At 36.5% G+C, this 17,447-nt stretch overlaps 1 protein-coding gene across 1 annotated transcript; it reads right to left on the bottom strand.

The window, feature by feature from the left end:
* Positions 1-278: 278 nt before the first annotated feature.
* On the bottom strand, positions 279-16,505 carry LOC110451713 (U4/U6 small nuclear ribonucleoprotein Prp4-like). The gene is made up of 16 exons (XM_021499857.1): positions 16,422-16,505; positions 15,073-15,340; positions 9,965-10,035; positions 9,615-9,687; positions 9,245-9,369; positions 8,700-8,779; positions 7,748-7,841; positions 7,355-7,449; positions 6,883-6,941; positions 5,413-5,536; positions 4,788-4,880; positions 4,205-4,327; positions 3,607-3,714; positions 2,266-2,384; positions 1,929-1,978; positions 279-1,451 (listed from the first exon to the last, which is right to left on the bottom strand). The coding sequence occupies exons 2-16, from the start codon at positions 15,245-15,247 to the stop codon at positions 1,293-1,295; spliced, it is 1,548 nt and encodes a 515-aa protein (XP_021355532.1). The 5' UTR covers positions 15,248-15,340; positions 16,422-16,505; the 3' UTR covers positions 279-1,292.
* Between the last annotated feature and the right edge of the window lie 942 nt (positions 16,506-17,447).

Genomic DNA, 17,447 nt, shown 5'->3' with positions numbered 1-17,447 from the left:
TCTGATGTATATGTATTAAAGAACATAAATATCTGATGAGATAATTATAAATACAACATGTGTCATATTAGGTGTGAATATCAGCTTAAATAAAAATCTGGCAGATGACTGCTGTAAACATATTACTCTCCAGAGCCACATTTATTATTCTACCACAACACCTTCCAGGAGTTACTACATTAACAGTTTTGAATATCAGGAGTTATAGGATTAATTGAAATAATTTGAAAAAGGAATTAAATCTCAGATATATATACCAGACAACACGCACATAAAATTAAATTGAATTTTATTTTGTAATGCAGCATGTTGATTGATGCTAAAAATACATCAGTCAATTTTGTGATGAAATGTCCATCATACATTTAATAATAATTATTTAATGATTTCATGATAAACAGAACCTGTACATTTTTAACATAACACCATCCACAACTCAATATCATTCACTTGCTGTTGTATATGACTTTAATACAACAGCTGCCATATAAACAAATGTCCTTGTACTTGGTGTGAGATGTAGACGATGTCCTGTGATATGCACATGATGACAATCCTGTGATAAAAGGGCACTTTATGTGAACATGATAATCAAATGATACACCATCCTCAATACTCCGGGGGTTACGCTCATTTACATTCTCTGCACTTTTGGAATATGTCAAGTAAGCGCTTAATTGAAGGAATCAAGATAGCTGTCTGATTGGTGTTGGGTAAAAAAAACTGACAAATCGCAAGTTAAGGCCGATACCTGTGTTTTAAAGTTTACCTAGGAGCGACACCAGACTTCACAGCCAGTTTGTTTTACCATTATGTTGCCGCACAGTTCTTTTGATGTACATCAAAGCAACAAACTAGTAAAAATGGTATCATCGACCTAACGTACAGAGAGTGAATGTGAGCATAACCTCTGGAGCATCGTGAATGATGATACACTGTCCAAAGTGAAAGAGAATCCTGATTTGGACATCAATGATTGACATCTACTACTTTATTCTTTACGACATACAGGCTCTGTATGTGTTGATATACACAGTAACACAACCATCTCATTGTTTGACACTCAGGCCCTGTATGTATGAATGACATGGTGAAAGTGTTTTATTGTATGACAGACTGGCCTCATCCTGCTGTTGAAATTGTCACTTATGAACATTTCTTATCACCACTTCGATGACATACAGACCCAGTATGTGTAAATGTCCTGTTGTACACACTGTTCCGTTGTGTGGCACAGGCAATGCATGTGTGACTGTCTTGTTGTACAAACCATTTCTGGCAGTAGTTATGATCTAGAGTCCTCCCTGGCTGTCTGTTGCCCACAATTTGAATGTTCTGTCATATGACACTGAGGCTATGTACTTGCGGTCGGGTGAGATGTCGACTGCCATTACCTTACCCTCATGACCTGCCAGGGTCTTCAGTGGTGCCCAGGTTGGATGGGCCCAGATCTGGAAACAAAAAGGTATGGAAACTATAATCCTAGGACAAGCTCATCTCAAAGAACCTTTACACCAAACACTTCTGCTGGATAACCTACACTATCAATTATATCCTATGGCACTGAATCCCTGCACTTCTGTATTGCCTACAGTATTGACAACCTAAATATTAACACTGAAGCCCATTCCCAACCCAACCTCGCCAACAATAACTAGATCTGTATGGCAAAGGCTAACTAATACCCCCCGCTCCTATATAAACCAGAACTGTAAGATAAAGGCTAAGTAAGGTGAAGCATTGCAAAACAATCCATAGTCTCCCACCAGTCATGATGTCTTTATTCACCGAGCTGTACACTTATTTGAGTCCAACCTCGCCAACAGTAACAACAGTATATTTCCACAGAATCCTAACCATCTTGCAGTATTCAGGACAACAATGTTTCAATGAAATCCCCACAATGCTGCAGTACTGATGAGGCTTACCTTTGATGTACAGTCATATGAAGATGTCACCAGGTAGCTGGACTGATCCGCTATAACAAAATAACACAATATCATTCACACATATTGTACAGAAAATATGCAACAATTAACATTTTTCTGACACGGTTGACATGGCTTGGTGGTATAGATACACTCACATTAGTCAGTGACCTAGGTTAGAACTTGACTTTTATATTGACAAGGTCAGTGTGAACAGTGTGAACAGGGTATAGATACACTTGTCCGGGGTAGTGACTTACGTTGGAATTTGACCTTGGAGACAACGTTAGTGTGAGTGGGGATGGTATAGATACACTTGTACTGGGTAGTGACTTACGTTGGAATTTGACCTTGGAGACAAGGTTAGTGTGAGCGGGGATGGTATAGATACACTTGTGCTGCCGTAGATCCCAGATCTTAGCTGTGTTGTCCTCACTGCCAGTTGCAATGTGATATCTGTAAAAATCAATAATTATCTTTACTGACCATGACAATCATTGTTGATTGAGGTAAATTATCTATTATTTGCAATTTCTCTATTGAAATGTCTATTTAGACGATGGCCAAACCATGCTAAATGCAAGAATAAACTGAAGTATTTAAAGATGACAAAGGGTCATTTCTTTGTAATTAGAGATCTGATTTCAGTATGCACTCATATACAAAATTTGGCATTTTTTGGATACAACGTATGTGAGACATGACCAGGACTATGTTAACTCATTCACATTTCATAATGAACTATTTCAATCTTTGAATTGGAAGAGTTCAAATGTGTCTTCAGGGGTAAATGAGTTAAGCACACTGAACAAAGAACCATAACTCTGTTTATAGTAAGCAGCTCTCTGCTTTCTCAAAAGGAACTGGCATACAAAAACTTGCAGACAGAATATATGAGATATTACCCTTACAAATGGACTGTAAACCTATAGTCTCCTCCAGAAGTGCTGGTTAGGGGATTAACCATAACTCTGTTTATAGTAAGCAGCTCTCTGCTTTCTCAAAAGGAACTGGCATACAAAATCTGGCAGACAGAATATATGAGATATTACCCTTACAAATGGACTGTAAACCTATAGTCTCCTCCAGAAGTGCTGGTGAGGGACTAATTATCACTCTCTACATTCATCAAGCTTTCAATTTATTTAGGTACTGTGACATAATGCAGTTTCTGAAAATTCCCTTTCAAACTGGAGCAATTTAAAATATTGAACTTTAGGGTAAGAGATCAGAGATGGCAGTAGGCAACCTTGACATACTTTCTGTGACCTTACAAGTCTGGAGAGGTAATAGCAGGTCCTACTCTCACATACCTCAGTTATGGAGACACGGTAGCCTAGTTGTAGGACGCCGGGCTCGTGACCGAAGGGTTTGCGGGTTTGAGTCACGGCACGGCACTGTGTTGTATCTTTGAGTGAGATACTTTACTTCGCTTGTTCCAGTCTACTTAGCTGTAAATGAGTATGTGGTTGGGCAGTGCTAGAATTGTTGAATGCTAGCTGTGAGTGCCGAAATGGCAGCACCGGCTGTATGCTCCCCACGGAGTTGAGAAAGATATTGGTTGGTTGCAAAGGCCTTATAACCACGGATAATAATTAGTGAACCACTTTGAGACGACCTACGAACTAGGTTGTGATAAAGCGGTATATAAGAACCTCAAATTGTTATTATTACCTACCCGTCTGGAGAGAAGTCCACTCCTAGCACACTTTTTAGATGACCTTCCATGAACATGATACAGCGTCCAGTGCGTAGATCCCAGACTCGTCCAAATCCATCCATACCCCTGTAACACAGGTTTTATAGGGTGACATATGAACATCGAACATACACTTAGGAGTACTAATATCTGACTGTTCGTTCTGTATCAGACTATTTGTATTGTAACATCAAACTAGTGAGCGCGCCCCAGGGTTATACAGCATCACTGGGAGAGCTAGCTTGCCAGTATGGCAGTATTTCCCCTCTTATTCCTTGTCTGCTACAATATCAATGCTAAATACTTACAGCAGTTCCTTTATCAATATTTTCCTGTAACAATACAGTATGTTTAAATAAACATATCAAACAAGATCAATTTCAACATTTTAATAAAACTCATAGATATAGTGTAGCTTATAGGTATGTGACTATTTGCCTACAGATCTACAACTATTATGTTACCATAAGTTACCATAAGTTACCATAAGAAAATATTATCAGTTAAGCCACTTCACTACAGTATTTACAAATATTTCAATATTCTTTAATATACAAGACATGAGTTGGAAGCCTACCCTGTGACAGCCAGAGCCCCATCATTCTGGAAGGCTATGTCGTACACCGGTTTACTGTGTCCCTCCTGGTGCAGAATCTCCTCCTGAGCCTCTAAGTCCCATAGTCTCCAGGAATTGTCAAAACTGTCAACAGAACACTATAATACTGATTTCAACAACCATGAGACTGCACTCATGCTACTAATCATGGAAACTCCAGTCATATAGAATTACTCTTTTGTATTCTAACATTCCGTACCTAAAGTATAGGTATAACACATATTGTAAAGATGTTTTAGCTGACTTTATACTGAAAAGGCATACTGGTTCATCAATATACAGATATAGAGCATATTTGTAGATGAAAAAAATCTGCTCTGTACCTCCTACATGCTTCAACAGGCCACCAAAGGCCTTGTGAAAGTGTGTTGGCTTAGCAAATCAGAGAACATGATACTGTCTTTGATGGTGAATTGGTCTAAAACACTGAAACACTTCACCATTAGAATAGGAGCAGCTAAAGATGTGTCTGCCCCCTTTTGACCATGCACACCAAAACTTTGATTGAAACCTATACAAATTTGGGGGAGTTATAATCCATTACCAGCAGGTTCCAAGAAAGCGTCCTGAGGGATGATAGGCCAGGCGGGATACTCTATAGGGGGCATGTCCCTCTATGTCTGCCATAGGCTCCTCACTGTAACAAACATCAGGTGTTAGATACACACTCCGTCAATACTATGCACTGAAGATAGTGTCTAGATATCTGGGTAAGGGGTTTATCTCAGTGTGACAGGGTTAAAGTCTTAGTCTATATAATATTTTATAGATTCCTTTCCTCCTTCTGCTTTGGTAGAGTAACTAAACTGTAAGCCATAATAAGGCTGATTTAAGTACTGTAAACCAGAAATTTGTCACCCTTTTTACTCTCCGAGATGAGGATCAATTTATCATGACAGTGAATATCAGTACACAGCCTACTTACCATATACAGTAATTACATGTGAAAGGCGAAATGACAGCGAATATCAGTACACAGCCTACTTACCATATACAGTAATCACATGTGAAAGGCGAAATAAACACTGGACAAATATGAATTGTTACCAATGAAGGCAAAAGTTTGATGGGGCAAAAGTTTCTTGTAACACGGCGTGGTTCTCCCACTCACCCATAATTTTGTTACATTATTTTATTCTGAAGGTGATTGAAATATATTTTGACATTACCTGACAAGATTCCAGAGCTTGACCGATCCGTCTTGACCACATGAAGCCATACAGCAGGCTTTGTCATCTAGTGAGACAGTGGCCTGAGGATGGAAGACTATTGCTCCTACGTTTCCATTGTGTCCTGTAAAAAGTTAAACCACTTAATGAGAGGTTCATTCTGAGACAACTGATCGAATATATCTATCTCTGTAGCCTCATGATAACAGTATATTTACTATGTAGACCCAAAAGTCACAATTTTCTCTACTAAAAAAACATGTCAACCAAGATGTTTCTAAACAACAATAATCAATCAGACCATTCACTTTCTAGACAATCACTCTAACTAATACCCCTCTCTCCTAACTAATACCCCTCTCTCCTGACTTATACCCCTCACTCCTGACTAATACCCGTTGGTCTAGACTCCCCTCGCTCACGACTAATACCCTTACTCCCAACCAATACTCCTCACTCCAAACAAATACTCCTCACTCCAAACTAATACTTATCACTCCCAACTAATACTCCTCACTCCCAACTAATACTTATCACTCCAAACTAATACTCCTAAACTAATACCCTTACTCCAAACTAATACCCTTCACTCCAAACTAATACTCCTCACACCAAACTAATACTCCTCACTCCAAACTAATACTCCTCACTCCCCACTAATACCCCTCACTCCCAACTAATACTCCTCACACCAAACTAATACTCCTCACTCCAAACTAATACTCCTCACTCCAAACTAATACTCCTCACTCCCAACTAATACTTATCACTCCAAACTAATACTCCTCACTCCAAACTAATACTCCTAAACTAATACCCTTACTCCAAACTAATACTCCTCACTCACGAATAATACCCCTCACTCCAAACTAATACTCCTCACTCCAAACTAATACTCCTAAACTAATACTCCTCACTCCAAACTAATACCCTTCACTCCAAACTAATACTCCTCACTCCAAACTAATACTCCTCACTCTCAACTAATACCCTTACTCCAAACTAATACCCTTCACTCCAAACTAATACTCCTCACTTTGACCTCGACTTTTTACCTCTGTGTGTCTATTTGTTTAATTTCGAACAACTTTGCTTCATAATGTCATAGCAAAATGTTCACCAGTGAAAAGCTACAAAATTTGACCTTGACCCCTCACCCGATGACCTTGACCTTTGGTCAGTTGACTCCTTGTTTAATTCTGATCAACTTTGCTTCATAATGTCATAACAAAATGTTCATCAGTGAAAAGATGTAAAATTTGACCTTGACCTTTGAACCTAATGACCTTGACCTGTGACCTTGACTTTTTAACTCAATATGTATTTTTGTGAACTGAACATCTTGACCAAGTTTTATGTACATCGGTCAATAAATACAAAAGTTATCAGCCAGTAACAAAATTTTTGGACGGACAGACAGACAGACTGATTACTATAGGGCACCTGTATCTCCGGTAGTCAATGACTCACCTCTGAGTTGTCTAATCAGCCCACAGTCAGGAATTGACCACAGCTTACACAGACCAGACCTGTTCATACAAGTTTAAATAAATAATAATTTCATTTAGGCTGCTTCTGCATATCCTGGATGAAACAATCTATGAGGCACAGAAATGTTCTGTGATAAATCAATTCACTTGGATCAGAAGTGGACCAATCTAATAAACAGCATTCAAAATGTATAGTTTTGGAGTTAAGTGACAGATAAACAACATTAAATCAAGAACTGTGGTCCCCGGGATCCTATCCATGTATTCAGTTTTTAAGTATAACCTAAAATACATGTGTGAATCAACCTTGTTTTATGTAGAAATACTGACAAATCAGTGATAGGTAGCCTTAGTCGCTACCTGGCACATCTGGTCAGATAATGCTGACAGGATTTATAAATAAATAATTAACAATTGTACAAATACATTATCACCAACTCTGCCACACCTACCATGAGGACACTGCCAGTATTTTACCATTAGGACTGAAGTGGCAGTATGAGAGGGGTCGGTTGTCTCCAATCTGACTGCATTCATTGGATACAGCCTGCAAGACAACAGACATCAGGTAAACAATAGCAAATAACCCATAAAGTCAGTTATCCTTCAATCTGTCTTCCTATTTTAGTTATTATGTACAAATATCAATACTTGGTCGTAGATTTAAGTTTAACATTGTTTTTGTGCATTTCTTACAAAATTAGAGAATTAGCACATTTACCTGTTAAATACTGGTAAATTAAAATCTTCAGCATACATAACTTATTACTACAAGGGACAGGGGTTTTATCAAACTAAATTGTGTTCCTTTCTTATATGACATGCAAATAGACATCAATACTTACCCCAATACGTTTCTGTATGTCCTGTGTCTTAGCATTCTTTTGTGTGGTAGGAATGAATTTTGTCTGCTTCTGAGCTCCCAATCTGGTCTTGGCCCTGCCATTAAAATCATCATGTAAACACACCACATGTAAAACATCTGCAGAGAATTGACATAGGTCTGAAAAATACACCGCTTTATTTCTGCATAACTGACGATAACAGAGACAAATATACTCAGTAGTAATATGTACTTGTTTGCTGGTACAGTACACTGTTATACAATTACAATCAAACCAAGTACAGTTCGGCGAGTGCATAGGTGTTAGGTGTGTTCAGAAAGTACCCAAGGGGATGGTTTTCTGTATTTATAATCACTACTAATTGTGCAACACAAATGTATATGAGTTACAGAAGAAACAAGCACCTGTAAGGAGTCTTGTATTAAGGGTGATTGCTAATAATACTTGGTATTAACGCAGATCACCAGTAATTTGTAACCTGTCAGCAAATTAGAACTTTACGGTCTCCTTATTCAGGGCTTTCAATAAACCCTTGAGTCTCTTTTTGACTTCCCAAAATTGGCTTTAACTCTTGGATTTGAAAGGAAATGTCTATTTGACATGTGTCTTGACTCTCCAAGTTTAAGGGGAAAAGGTTTTGACTTCTGAAATTGATAAATGCTATGAGTCAACTGAAATCCATGCTTCTCCATATAGAACTGACCCCATTGCATATTGGCACGACTAAGTATCCCAAGTATCTATCTGTTTAGTCATTGGTTCAGTATCTGGTTTATAACTGGATCTTGGTGACTTAGCTCTGCAGAACATGTTTTTATTTATAATCTGCTATATGTTTCATCTTGTAACCTGTTATTGAGCACTAGAGGGTTGACATTGGTGAAGCACTGTGCTAACCCAGTCGTGGCCTTACCTTGATATGAGTTACTGGTGTAACCAGTTGGGACCTTACCTTGGTATAGAATACTGAGCTAGCCAGTAGCGGGCCTCTTTTAAACTCTTAGATCCTTCATGGTACCAGGTTATATTTTCCTGTGCAATAAGAGATTGATAAAGTCTTTCTTAAACATCAACATCACAAGCCAGTATAAACACATTTTCTTGACAAAATTTACTAAAATAAAACGTCCATCTGCTAAGTTTCATACTTATTTCACAATGGATCAGAAACACGTTTTGAAGTGTTGTAAAGGTGTCCAGGTTTGGTGAATATGAATGATTCAATTAATTTAGAATTGAAATATTCTAATATAGGTTACAAGTTGCAGTAATCATTCATTGAAGAACACATCAGGCCTTGGAAATGATGGCTGAGTTACCCAGGTGTTGGAGTTGCATAAAGAAAAGAGTGGCCAAAAGGTTACGTAGGACAACAATGACAGAGCTGTTTGATTTAGGAAGGGTACCTGACTTATATTAGATACCATACTAACAACTGTATCACTAGCACCTGTTATAGTGATATATTTCTGCAGGTAACACACGATAAAGACATACCTCTGCTTTTTTCTTCTTGAGTTGTATCTCTTCTTCCTTCTTTTGTTTCAGAGAATCCTCACCTATCTGTGCCAGTAACTTTTTAAGTCTCTCTCTTCTGTCAGCAGGGCCCTCACCAAATAAGCCTGCAGGCACAAGTCAAAAAAGGGAGAATTACATTATCATGTCAAAATAGATCAATTTACACAAGTTCTTCACTGAATAACAAGGTTATCATGTGATTAATACCAATAAATATATATATATACATGTTCTGTATCAAATAAGTACTGTACATTGACAGAGGACAGGTGATGACATAGAATTTTCTGTAATTTCTTGAATACTTAAAAGTTGCACTTTGAAATATACGAGTATGAGTTCTACTTACATATGGGCTCGTCCAGCTGTCGTAGACTGGCCTTCACTTCAGAATCATCTGTAGACACATGGATGTGACGTGCCTGCAAAGATCAAATACAGTTATATAAACAATTCTAAAATGATGTGCAATTCCTTTTGTATTTCTGACCTGGTGTTTTTTTTAACAAAATATTTCCCTGGATATCTTAACAGGGATATCATGAAAAATCACACAAGAATGAAAAATTTCGAAAATAAAAATCACATTTCTTAGTAATAGATCTTGACAAGGAACAAAATAATAGATATGTGTTGATCTGGAGATGAAAGAACACAGAAAGAATTCTTCACAGAAGAAAAAAACAAAGCATACAGCACCTTTTTCCTCCTCTCTAGCTCTGCCAACAGATCTGATTGGTCTACATGATCACTAATCTCATATCTGGACCCTGTAACAAGAACATAAAACTGTAATACATGTAGTAATCTAGGCTTAAGCAATACAGAAAACCTGTCTATATCCCAGTACCACATGACACAGTCTTGGAACTTCACACTCATTCTCAATAATATAGCAACCACCTATCAAAATTGACAATTTGTTTATTATGGGGTAACATTTGGCGATCACCAGATTTATCTACCATCATCTTAACAATGTTACAGCTGACAATCATCAGATCTATCTCAGACCTATATATGTCTCTGACAGTGTGCCCGTGTGATAGAGTTAATATACGAACTCGATTTCAGACCTATATATGTCTGAGATAGAGTTCCGTGTGATAGAGTTAATATGGGAACTCTATCTCAGACATACATATGTCTCTGACAAAGTGTCTGTGTGATAGAGCCAATATACGAACTCTATCTCAGACCGTTATTTGTCTCTGACAGTGTGTCCGTGTGATAGAGTCAATATAAAAACTCTATCTCAGACCTACGCATGTCTCTGACAAAGTGTCTGTGTGATAGAGCCAATATACGAACTCTATCTCAGACCGATATTTGTCTCTGACAGTGTGTCGGTGTGAAAGTTAGGAACTCTATCTCAGACATACATATGTCTCTGACAAAGTGTCCGTGTGATAGAGTTAATATAGTAACTCCATCTCAGACCTATATGTCTCTGACAGGGTGTCCGTGTGATAGAGTCAATATAAAAACTCTATCTCAGACCTATATGTGTCTCTGACAGTGTGTCCGTGCGATAGAGTTAATATAGGAACTCAATCTCAGACCTATATATGTCTCTGACAGAGTGTCCATGTGATAGAGCCAATAAAAGAACTCTATCTCAGACCTATGTATTTCTCTGACAGTGTGTCCGTGTGCTCGCGTTAATATACGAACTCTACTTCAGACCTATATATGTCTCTGACAGTGTGTCCATGTGATAGAGTCAATAAAAGAACTCTATCTCAGACCTATATATTTCTCTGACAGTGTGTCCGTGTGATAGAGTTAATATAGGAACTCTATCTCAAACCTATATATGTCTCTGACAGTGTGTCCGTGTGTGTTCACTGTTGTATTCAAATTATATGTGAGTACCAATAACACGTACCGGTATATGATGATAACAGATGTGTCCACATGTACGAATGTCAATAAATGATGATGATGATGATGATGATGATAAAGATATGTGTGACTTAGTGTGAGTGTCTATGTCCCTTTTTTGCTATAAGTTGTAAAAATTCAGTAAATGAAGAAATGAAACGTACACATATGCACTGTTATAATTGATTTTAAGGTCTAAAGTTTTGAAAAACTGATTTGTTTCAACATGGATTGTGTGAACATTTGATCAAATAGAGATAAAAAGGAATGAAAATGTCATTTTCAATAATAATGATATTACTATTTCACATGTCAGTTACTAATAATAGTTTCTTTCTTACCAAATAACTTAACATATGTGATATGAAATCAATAATTCATAATGCTGCATAAGTTATTGTTTGGTTCATCAATGTAAGCAACTAATAAACAAAAACAGATTCAGTTAAACTAATATCGCCCTCGTTAATAAAATCTTTTCAAAGTTGCCAAACACATGTACATGTAGATATAGCCAGTGTCCAAGTTTTAAATTAACCTGGGAAATTTGAAATGTCAGCAGGATAGCATACACCAGCCTGCTACAATGATGGGGACCAAAATCCCTCTGTGATCTTGTAACTTTAGTTGAGACTGCAGTTACAGGCTGCCTTCCATTAATTTCCCTGCTCAACTGAGAAATACAGCAATAGCACTCAGGGATCAAAAAGTAGCAAATTTAGTGTGGATTGTTTAGTGATAACTTGTTTACTTAGGTGATAAGGTCCTAAAACCTGGTCAAAAATGGAGTGTTTAGTTTTGAAACACGTGTTTGTTATTACTGTACCTTACGACAAAGTGTTCATATACAACCTCTATCATATTTTTAAAACTTTCTTTCCTTCCTTGATTATTTTATACAAACACTGTTGCAAATTTACAGCAATTAACATTTTATTTTACTAATGGTTAATGTATATTAAATACTTAAATTAAGCAAAGAAGATTTTTATTTTTTATTTTACTTGTAAAAACTTGTATCAATATATTAGTATTTGTTAAACAGGGGAAGTAACTCTTACCTAAAAAACATTGATTTTCTTGGAGGGAAATGGTACAGAAATGGTATAGTTTTAAGGTAATAGGATTGTCGCCATTTGTCAGTAGAATTTCTTCAAATTTTGTAATTATATTGCTTTGAAGCAAAAGAAAAATTCTGCAACAAAAAAAAATAGGTTGTCATAATTTTAAGGAATTTAAATGGAAATTTATGAAAAAAGGAGGGATTTTTGACAAAAAAATGAAAGACACAATTTTTGCAAAATAATGTCAATAAAAATGATACTGCCATAGATTATTATTGCATTAATGTATATCAATTTAATAAATGCTGAAACTATGTCAAATAAATTATCTATAAACGATTAAAAATTGACATTTTATGATAAAACCATATGCACATTGTAATAGCAGGTAAGAGTTATCTTTCTTGAAAAACTTCACAGTAGTGAAATAGGTAGCTGGTTTCCTGAAGCACAGAAAAATGGACCCATGTGGCTCATTGATAAAAAAAAACGGAATTAATGCCTGCATTGCTTTGAAATACTTTAATATTGAGAGAAAACACTGTTCTGTCAATAACAAACATACAATATTCATCAGTTTAATATTAAACATTAGAATATGCGGAAACTGTGATACTGTCTCCCTGCATTGGATTTTCAACTAGGGATGTACTTCCTACTTCCATTTATCAAAACACTCCTATGACCTTAAGTGGCAATATGTTTAGTTAACTGCCAATTATCCCAAGGCAATGAGGTGGTGGAGGGGCTTTAGTATTCTATTCAAAGGTTGAGGTCACTACCGGTATTATTATTTACAGATATTTTTGGCACCACTCGAGCATCTTTATAAAATAGAGTCACGATACTTGAGTATGTTATGTAGACCAGCAGTGCAAATCTTTTCCTTCATTACAGTAATGAGGCCAAGCGCTAGTTTGGGGTCAAATGTCAACATGGGTTAAAAGCTTTAACAATCTTCTTTTCAAGTTCCATAAGGCCCAGGGTCATGATATATATTTGGCCAGTAGGTACCAGGGATAGAGGGCTATAAAGTTTCCTCATTAAAATGGCATTGACCTACTTTCTACGTCACAGGGGTCAAATATGTTAAAAATTTCAAACAACAATATCCTAAGAACCATTTGGAGACTAGTCATGATACTTGAGTATTTTATGTAGACCAGCAGTGCAAATCTTTTTTTTATTTCAGTAATGATGTCAAAGGTCAACTTTAAGTGCTAGTCAGGGGTAAAACTTCAACATGGGTTAAAAGCTCTAACAATATTCTTTTCATGTTCCATAAGACCCAGGGTCATAATATATATTTGGCCATAAGGTACCAGGGATAGAGAGCTATAAAGTTTCCTCATTAAAATAACTTTGATCTAGTTTCAAGGTCAAAGGGGTCAAATATGTTAAAAACTTCAAAAAACGATATCCTTAGAAGCATTTGGCCTAGTCATGATACTTCGGTATGTAATGAAGACCAGCTGTGAATCGTTTTCTTTATTGCAGTAATTAGGTCAAATGTCAACTTTGAAGTGCTAGCCGGAGTCAAAGGTCAACATGGATTAAAAGCTTTAAAATTCAAATTTCAAACAACAATATCTTAAGAAGCGTTTAAGAGATGTTAAAATGTCTGGTGTTTTAGTTACCAAATTTGGTCAGAAGCTACCTACATTGTATATGTCAGTTACATGTAACAAAAGGAACAGGTGAGCGATACAGGCCCAATGGGCCTCTTGTTAGTAATAGTGACCTTGACCATGACCTTAGAATATTTTTACATCTACATATCACCGTGTATCACCATATCAAATTCTAAAAAAGCTGTCTTTTGAATGCTAGATAAGGAACATATAAATCCATTGGCAATATTTAGTGTAACAGAAAAGAAAGCAGTGTTTCCACCGGGGATTGAGCCACAACCACCAGGTTCCTAGTCAGACACTCTACCACTGAGCTAAAGGGAAATTCCTTCTAACATCAAGTTCTAACGCCGAGTTATAGGGAAATTCCCTTTAACTTGAAGGCGACCATAATCCTATGCACAATTAAAATCTGCCATATTAGTAACAGTTACCTGAACTAAAAAACTTTTAAAACCCCTATAGCACATCTGCATGTCATGATGTATCATCATGTGAAATTTCAGAAAGATCAGTCCTTTGGATTTCAAAATAATCTCTGGAAACCAAAGCTTGGACAGAACATACAATTCAGTGATTCCTATTGGGCACCCCCCACATCTCTGATGCAGTATCAGCTCTTACAACTCAACATAACAATTGATGATCAAATCATCTCCATATCAGCATTTTTTATAAGGAAACAACCTATGTCATTATGTACAGTACTAGTGTACATGCAAGATAAACGGTATAAACCTACCATCACTTATAAGATAAACGGTATAAACCTACCATCACTTATAAGATAAACGGTATAAACCTACCATCACTTATAAGATAAACGGTATAAACCTACCATCACTTATAAGATAAACGGTATAAACCTACCATCACTTATAAGATAAACGGTATAAACCTACCATCACTTATAAGATAAACGGTATAAACCTACCATCACTTATAAGATAAACGGTATAAACCTACCATCACTTATAAGATAAACGGTATAAACCTACCATCACTTATAAGATAAACGGTATAAACCTACCATCACTTATAAGATAAACGGTATAAACCTACCATCACTTATAAGATAAACGGTATAAACCTACCATCACTTATAAGATAAACGGTATAAACCTATAGCTACCATCACTTAAAAGATAAACGGTATAAACCTACTTTCACTTATAAGATAAACGGTATAAACCTACCATCACTTATAAGATAAACGGTATAAACCTACCATCACTTATAAGAATGTTTCCTGCTGCTTTTCCTGCTTCAATCGCGTCGGTGGCCAGAGATCCTGAAGTCTTGACATTAGCCAATCGCTGCCGTTCTTTGTCTTCCAAACTTCCATAGAGCACTGGTTTGTTTGGTCGAAAGTGGAGAACAGCTTCCTCCTCATCGTCAGACATAATTAACTTTTCTTGGCCTTTGAATGAGTTACTTGTTTGCACTTACACCTCTTGGTTGATAATTATATTTCATGTCTTTAAATCTTAGTAGACCTTTAACAGACAAAATAATGACATAGTTTATATTTATATAATGTGAATGTAAATCAGTTTTTTCTCCTAAGTGAGTTTGAAATTTTGTTTCTATAATGATTTTTTTTCAACAGAACAGACATCTAATCAAACAACTTCATTTGAATTTCTTATAATTAATTGAATCGAAAATACATAAGTATATATATATTCTTCTTCTTTAGGGTGCTCCATCAATGTTGACGATTATGTCCTCGGTGGTCCTATCACAGACGAGAGGCGTGAAAAAGGGTTTATTTTCAGTGATTGGATGGGGTTTTTTTCGTGCAGGGTATTTTTAAAAGGTAAAAGCTGGCATACACTTTAGCGAGTGATGAGAGATGCAAGGGCTGCATGGGGTATGTGTGCCTTGAAGTTCTAGTACTGTACTAGTGTTGTCAGTGTACTGCTGCTATGGGAAGGAGATTCCATTGTGTTATTGTGTGTGGAAAGAATGAATGTTTTTAGGTGTCCTTTGTAGCAGATAAGTGTTTGTATGCGTATAAAACAAAACAAATCTAATTCATGTAGGAACTCTATCTAAATCAGAGATTTATAACAATAGAAACTCTATCGTTATAAATATCTGATTTAGATAGAGTTGGGCCTGGGTTGGTGGGGTCGTCGTGTAAGATTTGGTTTGTCATATGTATTACATATATATTGTATTTATCAGGTGTGCATGTTTCACACTCTAACCTTGTTTATTCCCTTTAACAACAACGATAGGAGAAAGAGATTCTTCATTTTTAACATTGAAGAAACGTTCCAGTCCTCCTCTCCCCCGAGTCCAGTCGGTACGGATCGACTAGCTGCGTTAACGTACAGCTTTCTGACGACGAGATATTTTTTATATAAATTGCGTCGGGCAGGGGCAGAGGAGGCCGGGTATTAATATTACTACTAGGAGCTATATACTGGACTTGAGTTGAGGGGAACGTTTCTTCTGAAGTCACATTATAATAATAGTCGTCATTCCCTTACCAATAAAACACACAATCAATATGAAAGGAACTACATATGGAACCATATTCACAAAATGATTAAAGAATAATAAATCTACCTTAAAAACGTGTAGGTAATTGCTCCGTTCAGACATTTGCTTCATACGTGTGTTGCACGCTTCATGGAAGGCGCCATTTTAGCAATATATAAATTATAAACCATCAGGTACCCTATATTTTCCGGATGATATTATTTTGTTTGTCATACTTTTGCCCTATATGGATAAAAATAACCTTATGAGTTTCATAATTGAAATATTACTTGTTTTCTTAATTAATTAGGTCATTATTTTGCACAATGAAGAGAAAAATATAATAAAGACATTATTTTTTATTTTCCTTCCGGATTTGATGACCATATTGGTTTTACCTTTCTTAATGTGTATTGGATCCGGTTATTTTCTTTCAAAATGATGAGAAGGAACCCAACTAGAATTGAGTTGAAACTCGACGATTTTCAGGAATACACTGAAATGAAGAGGGAAAAGGAAGAACAAAATAAACAGAAGCAGCTGCTAGAACAAATCCAACCACCCTCAGGAAACATGGACAGTCGAAGTAGGACGGAAATGGTCCACGAAAGGATAGGCTATGATCCAAAACCTCTACCACAGCCCTCACGTTTGCCTATACATTGACGTGTTAGTTATATACAATAAAAAATCAAAGAGAAGAGCGTACAACCCAGTATGTTGGATTATCTACCGCAACAATCACGTTTATCTTTCTAACGACTTGTATATTCCTAGTCAAGGACAATAAGAAATAATGAAGGAGAGCTTACATTATGCAAAAAATAATAATAATGGGTTTACTGACTTGTTGGCGGTGCACCATATGTGGATGTGGTTTATACGAGCTCACTATTATACGGTGCTGCATGCCAAGAATAGAAGAAAAAAAGACATGTCATAGTGAAAAAACGGCGACAAGAGAAAAATGAAAGCTTCACCTACACATTCATTTTTTCACATCTGTATGTATATGTGGAATGTGACAGTACTAGAGTTTGTGTTCTTCCTCTGTTCATCATTTAACAATAATCACGTAGCCTGTACAACAGTTCTACGTTTTACACTGAATTC

The sequence above is a fragment of the Mizuhopecten yessoensis genome, unplaced genomic scaffold (genome assembly GCF_002113885.1).
Source record: "Mizuhopecten yessoensis strain PY_sf001 unplaced genomic scaffold, ASM211388v2 scaffold673, whole genome shotgun sequence".
In the NCBI taxonomy this organism is placed as follows: Eukaryota; Metazoa; Mollusca; class Bivalvia; order Pectinida; family Pectinidae; genus Mizuhopecten; species Mizuhopecten yessoensis.
This window is presented reverse-complemented; position numbering and strand designations above follow the sequence as displayed.

Excerpts from the sequence above, each read along its gene's own strand:
- LOC110451713 (XM_021499857.1), bottom strand. The coding sequence starts at position 15,247 with ATGTCTGACGATGAGGAGGAAGCTGTTCTCCACTTTCGACCAAACAAA. Across the intron at positions 9,370-9,614 it reads ACAGCTGGACGAGCCCATAT|GCTTATTTGGTGAGGGCCCT; the intron begins GTAAGTAGAACT and ends TTGTGCCTGCAG. Across the intron at positions 1,979-2,265 it reads CTCCAAGGTCAAATTCCAAC|CGGATCAGTCCAGCTACCTG; the intron begins GTAAGTCACTAC and ends ATTTTGTTATAG.